This window comes from Phodopus roborovskii, unplaced genomic scaffold (genome assembly GCF_943737965.1).
Source record: "Phodopus roborovskii unplaced genomic scaffold, PHOROB, whole genome shotgun sequence".
NCBI classification, from domain to species: domain Eukaryota; kingdom Metazoa; phylum Chordata; class Mammalia; order Rodentia; family Cricetidae; genus Phodopus; species Phodopus roborovskii.
The window spans coordinates 28,600,928-28,623,740 of NW_026126541.1; the positions used below are offsets into that span (position 1 = coordinate 28,600,928).

Genomic DNA, 22,813 nt, shown 5'->3' on the forward strand with positions numbered 1-22,813 from the left:
CCCTCTCAAATGAGGCTATATCCCTTAAACTATAAGCCAAAATAAACACTTCCTTTCTTGTTCAAAAATATTTTATGTGCACGGGTGTTTTGCCTATATGCAGTGGACCACTTTCATGTGTGATGCCTGTAGAAGCCAGAAGAGAGCACCCTTCTTCTGGAACTGAAATGAAAGATGGTTGTGAATCACCATGTGGGTGCTGGGAATCAAACCTAGTTCTCGGGAAGAGCTGCCAGTATTCTTAACTGGTGAGCCATCTCTCCAGCCCCCAAATTTTCCTTTCATAAGTTGCTTTTGTAAGACATTTTGTCAAAGCAATGAGAAAAGTCACTAATACACAGGGTATCTATCTTATGCCTAATTTATAAGCAAAACTTTACTACATGTGTAAGGGAGGCACATTACACAGAGTTCAGCATTTCCTACGGTTGCCACTGGAAGCGTGGCAATGCTGGAACTGAACCTCACAGGCCAAGAGAAACATCACACTCACCAGGGTACTGTTTGGCTGTCAGCTCTAACTTGTGGGACAGCAGCATGGCTCCAGTGGTGTTATCTATCGTATAAACTTGCACAGAACCACTGTGAAAACAATACTTTCAGTGAAAAATGACAACAATAAAGAGAAAAGGCATTATCATGGGAATCTACACTTTAGTGAAAGGTGTACAAAGTAGAAAACCATTTTGTAAGTAATTAGAAGTAACCTCATTGATCTGAAAAATGCATAGGCTACAGTCTATCCATTCCCTTTCTAAACACTGTAGGAATTCCTGACATTTTCCAAGAAACGCATACATTGTATGCGTATATAATTCCAAAACAATGGTAACAACCTTAACACATGGCAACATGAGGAAGAAAAAATGAACTGGTATAGTCATACAGTACCACTGTCATTCAGTAACACTCAAAGAATGAACTTCAACAATATGCATTAACACAGGCAGCAAATAAAGGTTTATATTCCACACAGACACCCTCTTTTCCAACTTGCTTTATGAAACAAACAAAATTTTGCATACCCATAAAGGGGGAAACAAGGGCAAAATGTACTCATGATCACACTTTTTAAAATTCTAAATAAAATATGACAAACTAAAACTCACAAAAATAATATTTCCCCTCTTTTTACCACCACCCCCCCATTTTAAAGGAATTTACTAAGACTGTTGTGGACCTTGCTATATAGCCCAAGCTATAACCAATAGCTTCAAATTCCTGAACCTCTAGTCTGGGCCTTCTGAATGTGAGGGTTATAAACATGTGTCATAGTGCTCAGGTTTCAATTTTATTTTAAAACTCTACATTATATGAATTACAGCAAAAAAACTGATTTTATATGTGAGCTTTAAGAGTAGTCACTAAATAAAATTACATACTCATGTAAAAACATCATAAACACTGATATCTTAAAGGATTAACAATTAAGACCCTAAATTTTAATTTATTCATTCTTTTTTTACTTGTATTTCAACTTTCTACAGTTTGAAGCATCTCACTTTTACAAATTAAAATGTTTGGCCTCTAAAATCTGTTCTTTATCTTTGTTTCAAAGTAATAAAACAACTTTACATTTTATATTAAGATTACTGACATTTATGGCACGCATAATCAAGTCTCTAAGTATGTTGAGATATCTTAAGTTTAACTTAGAGTCAAAGTCTCTATCTTACCTTGCACAACCAAATGCCATCAGTCGGTACTTGTTATTTACTGCTACACATGTCCCATCAATAACATCTTGTGGCCAAACACCATGAAGTTGCTACAATAAGAGAGTTAAAAGTTTAAAAAATGTTAAAAAATGTAACATAATTGTTAGTTCAAATAATTCTTATTCAATAAAGACTCAGTTTAACAAAGTATCATTTGGTTTCACTTGCATAAGAAAATTCTCACAATCATCTAAGTTGTTTCTTTCAAGAAGCATAAAGTAGTGAAGACAAAGAAAAAAATGGAAGGCATTAGCAAATTTTAGAAGTTGAAAAGCACACAAATGTAAAGAATGCTTAGAAATTAGTAGCGTACTTTACACTACTGGGTATACAAAAGGTCTGGGAATTTGGTGTCTCTAAAAAAATTGTAGAGTTGGCTCAAAGTCTAGTTAAGAAGACTTGGGTCCTTCCTCTTAGAGCACATCCCCAGTGTGAGTAGCCAACAAAACCCCTACTCCCACTCCCACAGAAAGCTGAACATTTCTCCTTTGAGAAGAACAGTGAACATCAAAGGAAGTCCAAGTTTATACCTTGAACCTGCTAGCTTTTAACTCTTCCAAAATTCAAACATCAGAATATTGAGGTGGTCAGGTATACATATCCTTTGGAAGGGACTTAAGGACTCTTTTATAAGGAACACTAGAGACACAAAGAGGAGAGGGAACAAAGGGAGCAGAATAAAAGGGGGGGGGACTTAAAGATGGGGTGGACCCTATAAAGAAATAAACCTAGTCAACAAACCCCATGGTGAAGATCATATAACAAAATCTACCAAATCAAAGAATAATTTAATTTTATTTTGGGTCTTGAACAGCAGCAAAAGCTATACATTTAACTATCTAAAAATCAATAGCTATAAAAGGATATATAATTAAAAGAAGAGACCCCTTGAGATGATGATGATGAAGATGAAAAACCAGAAAATACACCTTTGTTAAAGGTACATAGTCAGCAAGCAGTCTGGAGAAGACATCCAGGCTGGAGTAGTCCAGAAAGCTCTAACAGAAATTTCTTAAAGAAGAAAAGTAAGCAAACACCTAATGACTTAAAGAACGGAGACGATACTAATGCACTGACAGTGGGTTTGGGATTAAGTGATAAGTATTTAAAGAATAAGCTAATGGAGGGCTAGGTGACAACTCAGTAAAGTGTTTTCTGTGCAGGCATGAGGACCTGAGTCTCATCCCCAAAATCCATGTAAAAAGCCAGGTTTGGTTGTTATGTACTCGTAATCCCAGTGCTGTAGATGAAGACAGGTGGGTCTCTAAGACTTGATAGCCAGCTAGTTTAATCTACTTGGTAAGCTCTAGACCAATAAGAGACCCTGTTTCAAAAAGCAAGATTGACAGTGGCTGAGAATACCAGTCTAGGTTGTCCTCTGGTCTCAACAAGCACACACAACCTGCACATATACAAACATGCATGTGTGCATAAACAAAGGCATACACATACCACACAGAATTAAACATAAAGAACAAAAGAATTATTAACTCTCAGTGAAAATACAAATCTGCAGAAAAGGAAAACCTAATCATTAACATATTTTACAGTTTGGTATCAACAGAACTTATAAAGTAACATAAACAATGGCTAATAACTTCATCAAAACAATAACTTTATTGTAAAGATAAAATTATGAGTGTGTTGGGGTTGGAGAAGATTGAAACAAATAGTAATTTTCCACAGCATTAAGTCAATAACTCCATAACTGTCTTATAGTTTGAATAAAAAAGTATGCAAACTAAAAGAGCATAAGATTTGATAAGAAAAATTAATATATGCAAAATAAAATAATTCAAAAGACACAACCCATACCTCTGCAGTGAATCTACTGGACACTGGTGTAATAAATCCAACTTTACCATCATTAAACACAACTGCAAACCCATCAAGTGTTGCACAGTACTCCATATCTTTAATGTGCACATCTGCAAAGCCGAGGAATGAACCTACTGATGAAAAATACAGAAAAGGAGTAGGGTTATAATAAACTTTTACTTCACATCTAGGGTAGTATGACCATATGCCATATATCAAGCTGGTTCTCCCTCATGTAGAAAGTATAATTACCTCTAGATGACTGAAGATCTACTGAAAATGGTACTGTAGAAAGATTGATGGCTTTTCTTCCATTTGTCATTCCTTCCCAATGAATTAGATGAAGAAGACCATCAGACGTTGCCACAAGGAGATCTTCCAGCACAGACTGCAAACTGGGGGAAGCAAGTACCTTAAGTCAAATAACTTTTAAGGCAGCACACTGGGAAAGCAACGAGGGTAAATATAACTGCTTTCAAAAAGCTTTCTGCAAGCCAGGTATGGTGGCATACACCTTTAATTCCAGCACTCAGGAGGCCAAGGCAGGTGGATGTCTGGGTTCAAGGCCAGCCTGGTCCACAAAGTGAGTTCCAAGCCAGCCAGGCCAGAAACAGGCTGTAAGTAAGACCCTGTTTCAGAAAGAAAGAAGAAAGATAGGAAAGGGGGAGGGGGAAGGAAGAAAGGAGAAAAGGAGAAAGGAAGGAGGGAGGAAGGAAGGAAAAGACACACGGACAGTGACTGAGCTTCTGCAAGCAAGGCCAAAAACTTAAAAGTCTTAAGTTTGAAGTCAGCCTGGTCTATACTGTTTTATTTACAGGATAGACAGGAATTACACAGTTGAGACCATCACCTAAAACAAAATAAAAAAAAATTTTAGCTTTAGCTAAATGCTTTAGCAAAGCATACCATTAAATCCTTATAAAACACTATCTGTAATTTTAATCTATATTTAGAAACTGAAATATTGAGGTAAAAAATTAACGAATAAGGAGTCAATACGGTATAACTGATGACACTTAAGAGGAAAAATAAACGTAACTAACTAAAGGATGGCAAATTGAAACTATAGAATGCACATGTAACAAGCAATCCTCTAGCACTGTCTAATAGTTTTCAAAAATAGAAATTCTTTACCTGTACAATCTGCTAACAGTAGCCACATGTAATGACAATACACCTGTTCTACATTATAATAAACAAAGCTGCAACAACAACTGACCAGATATACAGATAGGAAGACGTCAACCAGAGGAAAAAGTAAAGCTCATCAATAGACATAGGCTATAAATCCCAATGTTGGACTAGCAGATAATGACTTAAAAGTAACTGTGATATAAATGACAAAGAACCTATGTGAGGGCTGAGAAGATAGCCCAGTTGGTAATGCTTGCCTCCTTCGGGCAAGCCTGGGTAAAGTCAAGATCATGCAGCTGTCTGTCTGTTCCTCACTCTCTGCAACACTCTCTCCCTGGGAAGGCCAGATTCTGTTCTTTGACATAAGCATAAGGATCTGATGTCCAGGTGTGGCAGCATACACCTGTAGTCCTAGTTCTGGGTATGTCAGGAGCAGACATATGTAGATCTCTGAAGTCTGCTGACTAGCAGTCTAAGCAAATGGTTGAGGGCCAGGTCAGTGAGTGACCCATCTCAAAACAATATGATGGAGAACAACTCTGTCTGTCTGTCTGTCTGTCTGTCTGTCTGTCTCTCTCTCTCTCTCTCTCTCTCTCTCTCTCTCTCTCTCTCTCCCCTACATGAAATGATACACCATTCATCTTATTCAATTAAAAGCAAACAAGCTTTGTAAACAACAGCCAATGTTAGTTGATTAAAGTAGTGAATATTTCTCCAAAAAAGTTGAAAACTGGGCCTTGTCTCAAACCACTCAATTGCCACTAACAATTTTTAGTACAATGTCAAACCCAACAAACTAGGTCTTTTCACACTGAACTGGTTCTTACACTACTCTGAATCTCAACCTTAGTTGTAAGTACATATAAAGGACACACAAATACACTGTAGCTGTGTTTTAAGTTACTCTACTGCACCGTTGCCTCTATAGATTATTCACTTTTCAATTTAGGATTCTGAGTCCATTTTTTGTTTGTTTGTTTTTTCGAGACAGAGTTTCTCTGTGGCTTTGGAGCCTGTCTTGGAACTCACTCTGTAGACCAGGCTGGTGTCGAACTCACAGAGCTCTGCCTGCCTCTGCCTCCTGAGTGTTGTGATAAAAGGCATGAGCCACCATTGTCTGGCCTAAGTGTCTGAGTTCTAAATAATTTTATTAATATGATTAGTAAGGAATATGATCCATGCAATCACATGCTATCACTTATAACTTGAAGTAGAATAGTGGTTCTGATTAACAAATTGTTAAAACTTATAATTACAAGTTTTTTCTTTTATACATTCTCTGTTTTCAAGTAATAACAAAAGATGGATGTTTAATATTAATCTTTATTTTTATTTAATCAAAAATAAAAGGTAACAGTACTTTTGTTTCGATAAGCAACATTATAATTACTATCCCCAATTTTAATTGATTACATTGGTTGTGATTAACAGAAAAAAATCTGATTATATGTCTTTCAGTGTCTTCTCTCTTCACAAAAGTATAGGGAATTTTCAAGAAGTTTATATTAGACCACTAATAGTTTTGTTTGAAATGTAATTCTCTCTTTGGAAGTTTAAGAAAAAATCTGAGATTACCAACCACCTAAATTTGAAGAACCTACTCTTAAACAGGCGAAAATTCATTGTCTTAGTTAAAGTTTCTAATGTGAAATGCTATGATCAAAAAGCAATTTGTTGAGGAAAAGTATTATTTGGCTTATACTTCCTTATCATAGTTCATCAATGGAAGTCACGACAGGAACTCAAACAGAGCAGGAACCTGGAGGCAGGAGCTGATGCAGAGGCCATGGAGGGGTGCTACTTACTGGCTTGTCCCCACAGCTTGCTTAGACTGCTTTCTTACAGAACCCAGGACCACCAGCCCAGGGATGGCACCACCTACAAAGACTGAGTCCTCCCCCATCAATCACTAATTAAGAAAATACCACATAGGCTTGTCTACAATCCAATCTTATGAAGGCATTTTCTTTAGTTTGTGTCAAGTAGACATAAAATTATCCAGCACAGCTACACAGTGGGAAGCAAGTCCTCCCTTCCCTTTCGTGGTGCTAGAACTTGAACCCTGGGCCTTGAGCATGGTAAAACAGGCTCTACTACTGAGCTACATGTTCAGTCCCAGAAATTCCTTTTGCAAAGTCTCTTTTTCTATCCTATTTCATGTGTTACATGGCTTTACCACCAGGTGGAGGCATAAAACCAATTTGGATTGTTCTATCTTTTTTGGTACCCACATACATTCAAAATTCCATTGGCATCAAGTAACAGTTTATTAAAATTTTACTTTTTTGGTGTGTGTGTGTGTGTGTCTATCCATGTATACACATATGGAGGCCAGGTTGTATACTGTTCTATCACACTCCACCTTAATTCCTGGAGAAAGGGTCTTTCACTGAACTGCAGCGAGGCTGCCAGGCAGCAATCTGTCTGCCTACCACAGCACTGTGTGTAACTACACTCATATGTTTATATGGGTGCTGAATATTTTAACTTAGGCCTCATGTTTATGCAGCAATCGTTCTGACCCACTGAGCCATCTCAAGCTATATTCTTGAAAAGGCTTCCATCCTGTGCAAATAAAATCTGAAGTGGTCAGTAATCTTACGTTATGTTATTTAAGCAAATAACAAAGACATTCTTTTCCATGAGGGGATTAAAGAATAAGAAGATAGACTAAACAGGGCAAGGACAACAGCTTACCACTTGCATGCCTGTCTTGCATAGTTTGTTCTAGTGTTTATTTTAACAAAAGAACAATGCAAGAAGCCCTTTGTTAGAACTATAAATCAGAAATGTCTTTTAGATTCATTTTATAGTTATATGTTCAGTCTTTGTATTTTTCAAGTTGTTTCACATTTATTATTCATTGATGGGGCAGGGGAATGCTTGTACATGCCATGGTGCATGTGTGGAGGCCAGAGGACTCTTCACCTTTTGAGTACTGGGAAGGTAATTCAGGACATTAGCCTTGAAAGCAAGCACTTTTACCTACAGAGACATCTTACTGACCCATGGCTCAATATTTTTTAAAGATACTTAGTTTAAAAAAAAAAAAAAACTCTTCCCCAAATCTGTTCATTAGCTTCTTATGTATTCTTTTAGAACAACCAATCTGTAATACCTTTTAAAGGCAGATATTCTTATTACTATACATACCTTGCTCTTACTCAACAGTTTATCTGGGGAAATGAGCCTTACTGTTTTCACAGCTGTATACTATTTATATAAATCATATGCAAAGGAAACAATATGCAATTGGATTAAGTAACAACTAAAAGGTTAATCATGAACAATTAGGAAAATAAAGTTAAACTGTAGAAATCACTTGAAAAAGAAATCAATGGGTACTAAGAGATTTTCGGTATTTTAGTATTTTTCACTGCTTGTCATACAATCTTTACAATCTTTACTCATACTGGAATCAGAAAGCTTAATGTTCTTTCAAGTCTACTCGTACTTCCAAAAAATGGAAGGAAGCTATAGAAAGAGATAGCTCCTCTTTTTCTCAACATATATGATTCTATTAGAATCTTGTTTAGTATGCTAACATGCATACAATCAAACAATAATATATAAAATTTCGACACACACAAACAAAACCAATTTTCTTGTTGGTCATGTAATTAACCAACTACGTGTGTGGTCTTTTGTGGTTAAAAAAAAAAAAAAAAAAAAAAGTTAAATTTAACCACCATACTGTACCTCATGATGGGTGCTTGTAAATCCAGTATTTTCTTCATTTCTAAATTTAGTGCTGGGGCACAATGTTCTTCCTTAAAATGAGGTATTCCCTTCATTTGCGGACTTCCTCTAAGAGAAAAAGCAAAAGATAAAACATATTAAATTTGCGCCTACTCTGTACTTAGTATATACTCAATTAAACAAACATAACCAAACTTAGAAACCAGGTACTCATCCTATAGATTCACAAATAAAAATCAAATTTGAATTCTATCCCAGTACTTATGTTTGTTGGGGGACTGAGAGGAAAAGAGCAGAGGAAAAGAGGGATGGAGGGAAGGCAAGGGGAAATTGAGGTGATTTTTTCAAGAGAAACAACATTCTGTTTAAAATGCCTAAGAGAGCTTCCCTAGCTAGGAAACTACAGATGCAATATATCATTCCACATGTAGTAGTGCATGATCCAAACTGTTCGTTCATTTCACTATATTCCACACCCTATCTTTGATACCTATTCTCTGGGTATTTATCAGAGTTAATGTAAGATTCAGGGATTCAATTAGATATTTCATAAATAACAATTTTACACACACACACACACACACACACACACACACACACCCATGGTGACTAACAGCTGCATAAGGATATTGCTAGATGAATGCCAAGAAACCTGAGCACACAGCTCTTAAAGAGTACAAAACTGTCTTGACTTTATCTCCACATGGCACTATGTTAATTAATACCAGCCTATTCTTCCTCAATTCTTGTGCTGGGATTTAATAATTATGTACCTATCTGTCTTTGGGTTTCTACTGCTGTGATAAAAACCATGACCAAAGGCAACTTGGGGAAGAAAGGGTTTATTTTGCTTACATTTCCATAGCACAGTCCACCACTGAAGAAAGCAAGGGAAGGAACTCAAGGCAGGAACTAAAGCAGAGGCCATGGAGGAACACTACCTGTTGGCTTACTCATGTCTGGCTCAGTCTTCCTTATATACCACACACAATGGGCTGCATAAGAAACCCTCCCACATAAAAGAACTCTTCTACATCAATCATAAGAAAATGTTCTACATAGGCTAGACTCATAGAAGCATTTTCTCAACTGAGTTTCCCTTCTGAAATGACTCTATCGTATGTCAAGTTGATATAAAACTAACCAACACAGTGGCAGCTATCAATCTTGTTAACAACTGGCCTGCTAATATCACTTCTCTTTTCAATCATCTATAACCCTGCAACTCAATTTGTTAATACTACTACAGTTATATGCAAAAAGTTCAATGAGCCCAATAGCTTTTGAGGTTTCTGGTTTTTGAAAAAATTACTTCACTGCTCAGAAACCCACTTTGCTTACTTTTTGATTGTGGATTTTTAATATTTTTTTTTACATATAAGCTTGATGGTAGCTTACTGTCATCCTGCTATTGCAGAGGCTCGGAATATTTGATTCTTTCTATGTCTAACAAGCTAAGCTAGTTCAGGTTTGGGTACAGCTAGTATGCTTGGCTAATGTGACAGTCTCTAAAAAGAAAATGAGTAATTAATTTCCCAGGTGGTCATCATGCATTCTGAGGTCACTTTCCTAGGACATTCTCCACGTCTAAGTGACTTTAAAGCTAATTTTATTTTTCAAAGTAATGTTTAAACTTCAATAGTGTTGTAAGACTTATGAAAAAGAATGAAAGCAGTCTCTGAGGACTGCTAAGAACAAGCCAATCTTGAAGAAAGCCAGCCCTAAGTTAAATTCTGTTACACATGCTCAAAGCAATATACTTCCCACCATACCTTAAGGCTTTGCGCCTCCCCTACAGTGTGTGTGTGTGTGTATGTGTGTGTGTGTGTGTGTGTGTGTGTGTGTATGCACGTGTTAGGTGTCTCACTATATATCCCTGGCCAGCTTCAAATCTGTGATTCTGCCTCCATCTCTCAAAACGGTATTACATCATATGCTACTGTGTCTTAGTACATTCTTTGTCTTTGACAACACTAAAATCTGGCCATTTTCACCCATTATCCCTTTGCATACCACTTCTTATGGTGATGCAATATTCTGAAAATATATTTTACATTCTAAGACACTGGAACTTTTGTTGGACCTCATAGCTAAAGTTAATCAGTATTATCTTGAAGTCATATAAGACTTAAGACTTCTAGCCTATTGTTTACCCAGCGTATTTGTTTAACCTGCCTTGAAGAGAACAACTGAACAATCAAACTTACTTGTTCTGGATTTCCCACGGAGCCAACTTTCATAACCTAAGATATTGCATAGCCACAATCTTATGTACTGTCCCATGCCCTTGACCCCGACAATGCAGGTATATCTTTGCTGAAAGCAGCAGATACTGAAGTTGAAAGCACCTTCCTAAAACTTACCATAAAGGTTGAAAGCAACCATTTATGGTTACTGGTTGATAGACAATGATGTTTGTTATCTGGTTTGTACGGATCAGCTGGAGCCATCGACTTAATGCCTTGTAAAACTCTGTTAAAGATTTCTGTAAAGTATCCCATTCCTTCTCCATGTTGATGTTTTCTATGCTGTTCAATAAACACAGAGCAAAGCCCCTTATTAGGGACAGTCATACCACTCACAGACAGACACCACACATTCATACACACAGCTCACACAACAGACAGACACACATTGGGACAGCTACACACAGACATAGGGACATAGAGGTTCAAAACAGCTTCACAAGACAGCCCTCAGGCAGGCACAGACTGAGACTCCTATAACAGACAGGGAATACAGAGTGGAGGATTCAAGTCTGGACTGGATCTTAAACAAGTCCAAGGGAAAGTGCCTTTTATTTCTTCCCTTAATGCAACGCTGATGCATTGTTAGTAACTTGGATTTAATCACTAGGGCATTATAGTTTGCACACCTTCTCTTCCACTGAAAACCCACTCCAAGTTTTGTTATGTTGCCTGAATGAGTTGGAGGGTTTTTTATTGGAATACATAAATTTATCAATGGCTACACCATTGAAGAAAATATAATTCCTTTTCCTGGATGCTATGTTCTTTAAATATGCGCACGTGTGTGTGTTTTTAAAAATGTGGGTTTGAAATAGTGTGTGGAACCTTGTGCATGCTAGGTAAATGTTCTAACAGTGAGTAAAATACCTCTCAATCTCAGTAGCACTTTTATTTGCAGATTTTTATTTGTCTCTCCCACATCAATATCAGACCTTAAAAAAAAAAAAAACTAGGTTCTAAACTTTCAAAATAATAGACTTAATAGACTTTCCATAAACATGTGAACCTACATCACTGTACTGAGCACCTGACCTGTTCAATCTTTGTGATCACACTTTGTTCCCTTAATATGTTAATGGGGTTTATGATATTCCGTGCTCTTTTTATTGAACTCCTGTTAGGTTAGACAATGAATTTCATACTAATCTATTTTCTGTTTTTCACTCTTATTTGTGTCTTTTGTTCCATAACTATATACACAGTTCTCCAACTATTGCAGTTTCAAAGTTTTTAAGGAATTTCTTCCTCCTCTTCTTTTTTAAAGAAAGAGTTTCTGTGAGTAGTCCTGGCTGGCCTCAAACTCAAGAGATCCACCTGCCTCTTCCTCCTGAGTCCTGGGATTAAAGGGCCACCACTGCCCCACTAGAATTTAATTCTGAACATCTCTTTCCGAAACTTTCTCTAGGCAATTATCTATCTGAAGTGGTCAACTATCATTTCTTAAAATGTTTTTACTTCCTGAATGTCTTCTTCTTTTAAGTCACCCACACACACCCTTTTCTATTGTCAGGTCTCCTACACTGGGAACTTTCCTAAAATAGCCAATAATCCTTGGTTTTTTATATTTAACAAGTTACCACTAAAAACCAACAAGAAATCCATATGTAGTTGGGCTCCAGTGCCGCTCCTGCATCATGGCTGTCCCTTACATACCGTTTCTGTCTGGAGGGGTGGGGTGGGCCTGGCTGTACTGTCACTGCCTCTGCTGTGGCATGTTACCCCTAGGGGCTGCTTAAAGTTCAAAGCCACCTAACTGCGGGAGTTCCAGGCCTGTGTGGGCTACAGAGAACCTCCCTAAACACAAGGGAATAATACTCACGAAAAAGTGAGAGATTTACAATGTGTAAACTTAAATGACACACTTTAACCGAACAATAGGTTAAGGGAAAAAATTTAAAGAGAAACTAGAAAATATTCCAAAAATTACTGAAAATAAAAACATACAAGGATACTTGTGTGAAACAATGAAGTTTTGTTTTTGTTGCTGGTTGGTGTGCTGGTTGGTTTTATTTTGAGATAGGGTCTACTAATATACTCCAACTTAGGCCTTGTGGGATCTATTGTGGATTCATGCTACAAGGCCTCTCAATACTGATCCTCCTAACTCAACCCACTGGATATGGAGATTATAGGCATGGGGCAACACATCTGCAGTTGTTTCTTACTGCTAAGATGCCTATATTTAAAAATAAAAAAGTAAGTAAACGATCAAATTTTACCTCTTAAAGGACCAGAAAAAGAGCTGGGCATGGTGACTTATGCCCATAATTTCAATATTCAGGAAACTGAGAGAAGAGACTTGCCATGAATTCAAGATCAGCCTGGGTACCACAGTGAGTTCCAGGTCAGGCTGGGTTAGAGTAAAGCCCTATCTCAAAAGTCATCAACAAAAACACACATACAAGGGGCTGGACAGATGGCTCAGAGGTTAACACCACTGGCTGCTCTTCCAGAGGTCTTGAGTTCAATTCCCAGCAACCACATGGTGTCTCACAACCATCTGTAATGAGATCTGGTGCCCTCTTGTGGCCTGCAGGGTTACATGCAGACAGAACACTGTATACATTACATCACACTCACACACACACACACACACACACACACACACACACACACACACACACACACACGCACCAAAAACAACTAGAAAAAGATCAAATTAAGTTCAAAGCAGAATACAATACATATTATTTGGGGGGTTGTTGAGAAGCCTCAGAGCATAAACTCCCTGCTGAACTTAGAGTTCATACTCCAGCAGCCACGTAAAAAGCTAGGCATGGCATGTGGCTGAACTCTAGCATTGATCCAGCCTGGCCAGCCCAATCAATTAGCCTTGGGTTTAGTGACAGACCCTGACTCAAATCCTTCCCATTTCAGGGATTGTAAAACAGATGGTAAGAACCAAAGGGGATAAATGACCAAGAAAACCGTGTCTTCCAGACACAAATAGGACTGATGCACATAGGAACTCACAGAGACCATGGCAACATGCACAGCTTCAACCTAGACAGGGTACCAAAGCTGAGTGGATGAAATGGACACAAGCTATCCAGAAGCTATTTCCAACTGGTATCTGATAACAAATAAAAAATTCGTTATGTCCAATACAGTCTCACAGTATATTAGTGATTCTTAAGGGCAGTCCCATGCCCAGCAGTAGATGGTCAACATAAAATGAGCAAGGGTATTTTTGTAGACTTTTTGCCTCATATTGGTTTGTATTGGCCTTTTGCTTGCTTGTATAACGTGGCTTCAATTTGTGTTTTTACGGGTTTTGTTTCTTTTGTTTTTATTTTGGTTATGTGCATGCTTTTACTTTTTATTTTAATTTTATTATGGTTGGTTTATTTTTATTTGCTTGTTTTCTAAAGAGAGAAAGAAAGGGTGTGGAGTTGGATGGGTGGGGACATAGGGAGGATCTGGGAGAAGTTTGAGGGAAGAGAAACTGTGACCAGGATATAGTGTATGGAAAATTTTTTCAAAAAAAAAAAAAAAAAAAAAAAAAAAAGGTGGAGCGTGTTGGTGGAAAGACATCTTCTGGCCTCCAAATTCACTTTCACACAACCAGAGTAACAAGTACATAATGTGTTATACACATACCTCTCCTCTCTCTCCCAACAAAACAAAATATCATAAAAACAAAAAGAAAAACAAAACCAAACTAGGGTACCAGAGATATGGCTCAGTTGTTCTTTCAGAGGACCTGGGTTTGATTCCCAGGAACCACACTGTGACTCAAAACTGTATCTCCAGTCCCAGTGGATCTGATGCCCTCTTCTAGGCTCTGTAGTACTGTATATTACATGCAAGCAAAACACCCACACACATAAATTTTTTAAAACGTTGTTTTTTGCTTTTTTTCCCCCTTTCTTTCCGAGACAGGGTTTCTCTGTGTAGCCCTGGTTATCCAAGAACTCACGCTGTAGACAAGGCTGACCTCAAACTCAAGAGATCTACCTGCTTTTGTCTCCTGAGTGCTGGCATTAAAGGCAATGCACCACTACTGACCAGCTTTAAAAACTATTTTTAATAAAACAACAACAACAAAAAAACTATTTGAGAAGATGTATACAAAATAATAGAATACAACTATACTGAAAAATCAACTAAAAGCACCAGCTGACATTTTTTTTTTTTTAAACTCAAAATTGAAAAACACAGGGGTTAAAAAAGATTCTAATTCTCTCCCTTACCATAGGGATACCAGGAATTGAACTCAGATCTCAGGCTTGGTAGTGCCTTTACTTGAGGAGCCACTGTCAGCCCAAGATACTAATTTCTAAACTCAGAAATCAAAGTGTTGTCATTACTATGAATTGCACTGAAATAAAATTAATTACAGAATGCTATGAAAGCCTGTGCACCAACAAGTTAGATAGGCAATCTTTACGAAATTACTAGAAACATAAAATTTTTGAACTGATTCAAAAACAAACAAAACAAAACAAAAAAGCTATGCCAAGTGATGAAACGGAACCAGTGATCGAGAACCACCTAGAGCCGGCTGTGGTGGCACACTCTATCATCCCAGCAACTGCAAGAGGAGGCAGGAAGACTCTCACAACCCACAAAAAATTTAAAAGATTTCAATTAAAGCCAGGGAAGAAAACTTGGACAGAAATTTATCTAGAGAAGATATATAAATAACCAGTTAAATGAAATGTGATCAGTGATGCCATCAGGAAAATGCAAATCAACGTCATATAACTGGAATGGCCATCATACATACATACATACATGCACTCACACACGAGCTAGCTCTCTAAGGTCTGTCTGTTAAAATCTATCTTGAAGGCTCCCTCCTTATCAGTCTTCTTCTTTCCAGGGACGCATTTCAGGTGCTGCTTTTTACACGTGATTTCCTCAGGAACACTCTGAAAATTCGGTCCTTCCTAGGCTCCCACCCAAAGCTCTGCTATCAGTAGCTCATTTGTAGTACCCACCTGCTTTACAGTGTACTTGACATTATTTTAATTCAGTTCCTCCCCTTAAATAATGAGGTTCATACTGGTAAAATTTAAATGTAGTTCTTACTGTTTGTGTCACATATACTTAACACTCAATACATGTCTTAAGTGAGCACAGGATAAAAAGCAACTAGTCAACAGTACTGGTTAACTTCTTTAGCTACTCAGCATCCCCTTTGCAGTCTTATTTCTCAAATTTTGCTTATTCTAGGTGATTAAGACGCAACACTGGATACATGTGATCTTTGCAAGATAGATATGTATGTGTATTGACAGTTTCAGTTTATTAATGTCAATATGAGTTTTGCATTTTATTAGTATTACACCTCAGAAATGAAGCATCTTTGGTTAGTTAAGGAACCTTGGTTTTGCCACTAGAAGTGCATGTGATAGCTACCACATCCATAAACGTTAGACAAAATTCTGTAGAGCTAAGAATTACTGAAACTCTAGAAGAGAAAAAACTAACCTTTCACATGAAAATCTATCATTAAGCCACACTTTGCATCTAAAGTAAACGAATACAAAGGGATTAAATGTAGATACACATGCAAAAGACAAGTATCTCTGCCAGGAATGCTGTGTACCCATCTGGAAACAGAAGAAAATTGTTCAAAATTGTCCTATAGGTCTCAGAAATAGGGGAGGTGAGGAGGAGGGGGAGGGAGGAGGGGGAGGAAAACAAACAATTTAAAAAAATTCCCAGAATTAAATCTCCACTCTCAGGAGAGAAAGGCGGAAGAATCACCATGAGTCCAAGGCCAGCTTTAGCCTCACCTTGTTTACAGAGTTTACTTAGTAAATTGCCAGCTTCAATGTACAAAATCCAATCATAAATCTAGATTAAGAAACAAACTGCAAAAATACCAGAAATGGATAAAAGTCTCAAGTAAAAATTCAAGATAGAAAAAGTTCAATAATTTCAGTTTAAAATGTAATTTACATGAGATTTATTAAAACCTAGTTAACTAAACAGAACATTCGTAGAGACATTAAGTTATCCATTACCATTTGATTATAGAATGTTTCCCTAAGGAAATCTTAAAAAAATGTTACATTTAATATAGTTACATTTTCTACATAACCAAACTTGAATGCTATTGTTAACCATATTTAAAAGTATCAATATAGCACGCGCCTTTAATCCCAGAACTCAAGAGGCACAGATAGGTGGTTCTCTGGGAGTTCATGGCCAGCCTGGCCTACTGAGCGAGTTCTAGGACAGCCTCCAAAGCTACAAAAAAACCGCTGTCTCAAAAACAAAAAACAACAACAAAAATGTCATCAATATAATAAATAAGCTATGATAATATAAACACATAGCCAACTTTAGAAATATTTTTAAATTTTCAGGTATCACATATATTAAATATTTTCACCAAAGTTCTCAAAAACAAGATTGCCACTACTTATATTTGCTAAGTGACCCAATCTGAGACATGTTTTAGAAGGACATATATGTACTTTTAGATAGCTTAAGATTTATTATTCTTCAAAGTGGAGTTCACTTTAACTTTCATATTTAATTAACAAGAATTCCCTTCTATTCTGACTACATATGAGCAGTCTTAAGTATCCAGTGGGGGCAGTTTAACAATTTTAAAGGCAACCTAGGCAACAATGCCAGATGCAATTTAGTAAGAGTTTAACTGCTATTTTTTTCTCATTTTATACACATAAAATAACTGAAGACAGAAAGTAAATGCCTTTTTCCTGTCAGAGAAGAACTAAAACCCACATTTCTAAGGGGTTGTTTGAGTCAAGGGCAAAACACAGGTAAGGAAGGCAAAGAATGAAGCTAACCTGTGCTTTTCTATTCTAATAAGATATTGCATATTCATGCCAATAAAGAGCAATGAGAAAATTAAATGTTTCAGTGGGGAAGGGTAGGTCAATTACTGCTCAAATTTGTAATGGCCTTTAGGAATGACTAAGTTCCCAATGAACTTATAATAACCAAGCTAATAATAATTCAAAATTATAGTATTCTCAAATGTATCATAAAATATGTAGAAATTTTAAATGAAAAATTAAGATCATCATTAAAGTCAATCAAAAATACTCTGTAGGGTTACACCAGTGACACACTTAACTGCTGTGACACACTTAACTGCTGTGACACAAATTCAACAGGCTTTTGTTTGAACAAATTCTCAGGTGCAGAGATCTCAAATACTACTAAGCACCACTTAGAAAATGTTAATAGGGCACACAGCATAATGGAATTGGTGTATGGGACAAAAACTTCAAGAGTTCAGTTAATTAGAGTCAGATGTGGTGGCTCAAGTCTATGATTACAGTACTCAGGTGGGACCATAAACAGAGTGCAGGGGTAGTCTGGGCTACACAGTGAGATTCTGTCACAAAACAAAGCAAAATAAAACAGAATACGGTACAGTGCAATTATTTTTAATGTTTTCTTTCACAGAGCTTATGTCAGACCTGTCTTTTTCCAAGCAAATAACTCAAATGTTTGTATCTACAAAATTTTCTTCTTTCTCCTAAGTATTTCCCCTCAAATACTAGTTGGACTTTTCAAGACATTCATTTACTTTTGTTCATTTATTTATTTTTAAATTTCTTTCTTGTGGTGCTAAAAAAATCCCAAGGCCTTGTGCACGCATGTATGCATGCATGCAAGTGTTCTACCACTGACCCCCCCCCAGCCCCTGACATTAACTTTACTGATTTATTACTATCTTAGATCTCTCAGATACCAGTTTATAACAAATGTCTTATAAATTATAGTGGGCATATAAAAAATAGTCAATTATGGTAATGAGCATGAATTCCCAAATGTAAGATGAGTCTGAAATGTGCTAGTCTTTTATCTTGGGAGTTCTGGTTGTCTTAACCAAGTCAAGACTGAAAGGCTTTGGCTCTCACCCAGCTCTGAAGTTCAGAATGGTTTCTTTCTCTACATCCCACATTTCATCAGTGGAAGATAATCTGATATGGTTCCTTTCTATGGGGAAAGATTTGTTGGGGGTTGAATGCAGGGCCTCACACATGCTAAGTCATACTCCACCACTAAGCTATACTAATGTAATTATTTACTAGTATGTCCTTAATTAATGAAAGCATTTCTGGATGAAACAGAATAATCTTAAATGTGCTTAAGAAAATATTGTTCAGGTGAAAATTGTTCAAACTGACTGATGAGCTTTTAGGTAGTCAGTCATTCTAATTATTATTATTATAACAGTAAATGGTCCCAAACTATCCATCCAGAAAACAAACAAAACAGAACTAGGCAAACACACACACACACACACACACACACACACACACACACACACACACACACACACCAAACAAACAAATCAAACAAAAAACTACAGCTACCCAACAGCAAGCTACCCAAGGCCAGCTAAGGCTACAAAGTGAGAACTTGTCACAAACAGAAAAAAACAAACAAAATAAAACAAATGTTTTCTAGCAAAAGTCACTTTCCAGACTACCATATGCAGTGGGAGAATCCAAGCATAGCACAGAAGTCTCACTAAGTTAAAGAAAAAAAGATTAATGTTCATGGAAACAGATTGGTGGAGCAGAGCAACACAAAGGTTAGAGTTACACAGAAAAAGAGCTCCAGAAATCTCCGTTCCCTTTACAAGACTGGACACTAAGCCATTCTGATGAAATACCACATAGACAAACAATAACTAGTAAGGTTGGGATTCCCTGGAGGAGGTCTCTAGTTCTGACAGGAACTAGAGTGGAGATCATGGAAGACAAGCCTAAAGAAAGGCAGAATCCATCCTCACGAAGCATGTAAACAACCCTCAAACTGGTCAGCAAGTTTTCCAAGTCACCTGTCACCCATAACAAACTTCATAATTATTTAAAGAAAAACCACAAAACTCTTCAAATGGAAAACACAAAGATCAGGTAATCAACAATGTAGTATGATGCCATTATCCAAACTACAATAACTAGACATGTGATACGATCCAGTAATTCTATTCACAGGTATTTATTTACCCAAGAAATGTAGGACAAATGGAGAGTGGGATGGGATTATAATCTAAAAAAGCAAAATTCACATTTTAAACTCTTTAAACTTCTCATTGTCTAGTTTTTAAAATAGAATATTGATTTCTAGTATAAAATGTTAAGGAGTGCTATGGAAGGTATATGGAGGACTAGTGACTTCGTGAGTGCAAAGGAGAGCAAGAGAGTTGGGAAGAAATCTTACAGAACAAAACAGAGCTCAACAGCCAGGCCAGAGCACTTGCTTACATAGAGACGGTGGGGAAGCCACCACCCAGAGCAAACGACAAAGAAACAGATGTGACCTCCACCACACCACATGAGACGTGTAGGCTCCAAATCCCACGCCAGGTAACTTGAACTTTTATTTTGTGGCAACTAGAGAGCAATGAATGTTTTTAAGAATTACATTTTTAGGTTTCTGTTTTTGAAAAACAATGCAAAGGATAGATCTCACTAGAAGAAAAACTAGTGACCAGATGATTCTAGAAGCACTAGAGAAGTATAATTAGTCAATGGAACTTGATTACTGAACAAATACAGGAAGTAAAGAGAAACAAAGAATCCCAATTTCCCACTTCATAGGGTTACATAAAGGATTATAGCAACGGCAGTCATGTTTGGTAAAGCAATTACCAGATTTGGTCTGGCACATGGCAATAGGTACGGTTTAAACATCATGAATTTGAGGCTGCTAGTGAACCACTTAAATTGATTTCATCATAGAATGGTAACTGGGCATTCAAGAAATGATCAGATGCATACCTCCCCTACTAACATACAGCACAGTTAAAGACAAAGAAAACAAAGGGGGGGGACCCCTTGAATACACTAAAGCACTGCTCAAGTATTATAACTGAGAGTGTTGATTTAAACCCCCTGACAAATTCATGGAATAGATGGCAAGAGTCCCACTTACAAGTAAAATGGAGCTTAAATAAATAAATAAACAAAACCAAAAGCACGCACGTGCGCACACGCGCACACACACACACACACACACACACACACACACACTCACAGAGCAACATAATTAATCCTAAAACCTAAGGAAAACATGAGAAATTTTATATAGGGAAAGGGAAAATAAATTATAAGTTTAGATAGTTTTGAGGTAAATTTGTCCCAAACTAAAGACGTCTTGTTGGGAATTAGGAGGCAATGAAAGGTACACGGGAAATAAATATACATTGGTGGGCTGAAATGGACTTTAGACTGGCTACGGTGTGAATGATAGGGAGAGTGAGTCAATTCAAGTACATGGTGGTTCTCTGTACAGAAGGGACTGGCTCTATATTTTTCTAGGATTAATTTACTTTAAAAAGTCACAATGTAGTATTTCATTTTTATAGTTACTACATAAAAACATCCCTTGTTACTAATTATTTTCTCACTTCCCCCAAAATGTCGGTAAGAAGTTTCACATGTCTGATGAAACTGTTAGGAAGAGGTAAAGGAGAATAAGGTTAGAGCTTTAATAGTGATTGTTTTGGGAATTTTTTTTTTTCCAGTAGAGAACTGAGTACCTAAAGAACTGAGTCTTTAATATCAGTTAATTAAACATCCCAAATTTTAGCTCTGGTAGTAAAATTTTGCAGAACTAGTTATCAATTCCAAGGCCTTGTACATGCTAGGCAAGCAGATTAAAGCACTACACCATTCCTGTAGTCCCAGTTAATATCAGACTCAATAAAACTAGTTAAAAAAAAAAAAAAAGGTTAAATTGTGCATGGTGGCATAAGTTTGTATTCTTAGCTACTTCAGAGGCTGAGGTGGGAGGATCATCTGAGCCCATAAGTTCAAGGGCAAGCCTGGGCAATACAATGAAGCCCTACCTCCAAAACAAACAAACGAAAGGCAATAATAGTGAGGGAAAGATGATTGCAGGTGGAGAGCTCTGCTTTTAAGAGTACATGAATGTGGTGGTGCCTGCCTTTAATCCCAGCACTCAGGAGGCAGACAGGCAGATATTTTTGACTTTGAGGCTAGCCTGGTGTACATATCGAATTCAGGACAGCCAGAGCTGTTACACAGAAAAACTCTGTCTTAGGAAGTAAAAACAAACAACAACAAAGAGTGCTAGCAGGTTCAATGTAGCATTGACTGTCTAGAACCCAAGATGTAGAACCAGCTACCGCAAACCAACCAACCAACCAACCAACCAACCAACCAACCAACCAACCAACCAACCAACCAACAAAAGCCAAAATCAACCAAACATATAACTACAAAAGAACCCCATAAAAAGAGTACATGAGAATTAATTTGTTGAAATCACTTTCATTATGAAGAAATAAGCAATTTCAAAATCTCCTAAACTCATATTTAAAAATAATTAAGTAAACCAATTTCAAAGCTAAACATAATTATTTCTAATTTATCCACAACAAAATGTCCATCACAAATTTCACTGCCAATCTTAAAATAAAATAAAAACATTAAAGCCTTCAGCCAGTCTACACATTGGTAAAGATAAAGAGATACTGTAATATAGGGTGGAATTTATAAAGATACAAAAGATAGAATGCCAAAGAATAAATGACAGTTGAAATGAAAGGAGTTATTTAATAGTACCACCATCCTTGTTGAAGACTCCCTGCATTTACAAGAACGCCGGAGACATTCGGTGGAAACTACTAAAGACCATCGAGGCATCTGAGCCGTGTGCTCAGTTGGAGTGTAATGGAAAATGAAGTGCAGTCTGAGGTTAAGATGCTGTCATGTAATACAGGAAAGCTGAGATGCTCTAGAAATAAAGTTTAAGTGATGAACTCCTAAGATGCAGAGAGAAGAAACAGGAGACAGTGGTACTTCTGTAATTGAAGAAGAGACAACTTCCAGCCTTCATTATGCCACCTCTAACATCAGTACTATTACAGATCTTTCTCATTCTTCCTTTTTTTTTTTATTCTTTATTCCCCCAAGTCTTAAGAAGTAGGAGATTGCTGGATGAGGTACAAACAGGCTGAAGTATGGAGTGTCAGAAGCTAAGAAGTATGGGCTGTGTGGAACTGTAACACCATGTCTGAATCCTGGCTCCGGTCTATGACTGCATCAGCATGTGATGATGGACGGCTTTTCTGTACAGTAGCTTGTACAACATGTATCTTAAGTTATATGAGCATTTACAATGACACATGTGGTAACGCTGCAGAAATCACTTTTTTCACTTCCCTCTAACCATTATATGATCACAACTTTTCAGGGTTAAAAAAAAGTACTTTTCCTACCTCTT

General features: G+C 37.1%; 1 protein-coding gene across 1 annotated transcript in view; it reads right to left on the reverse strand.

Annotated features, from left to right (window-relative positions):
* The window catches only part of Ric1 (RIC1 homolog, RAB6A GEF complex partner 1), a 79,863-nt gene that overhangs the window by 32,628 nt on the left and 24,422 nt on the right, over positions 1-22,813 (reverse strand). The window contains exons 4-8 of the mRNA XM_051199971.1: positions 8,370-8,477; positions 3,789-3,931; positions 3,534-3,670; positions 1,677-1,768; positions 494-582 (exon numbers count right to left, since the gene is read on the reverse strand). Of these exons, the coding sequence (XP_051055928.1) occupies positions 494-582; positions 1,677-1,768; positions 3,534-3,670; positions 3,789-3,931; positions 8,370-8,477 (569 nt within the window). The remainder of the gene's footprint in view (positions 1-493; positions 583-1,676; positions 1,769-3,533; positions 3,671-3,788; positions 3,932-8,369; positions 8,478-22,813) is intronic.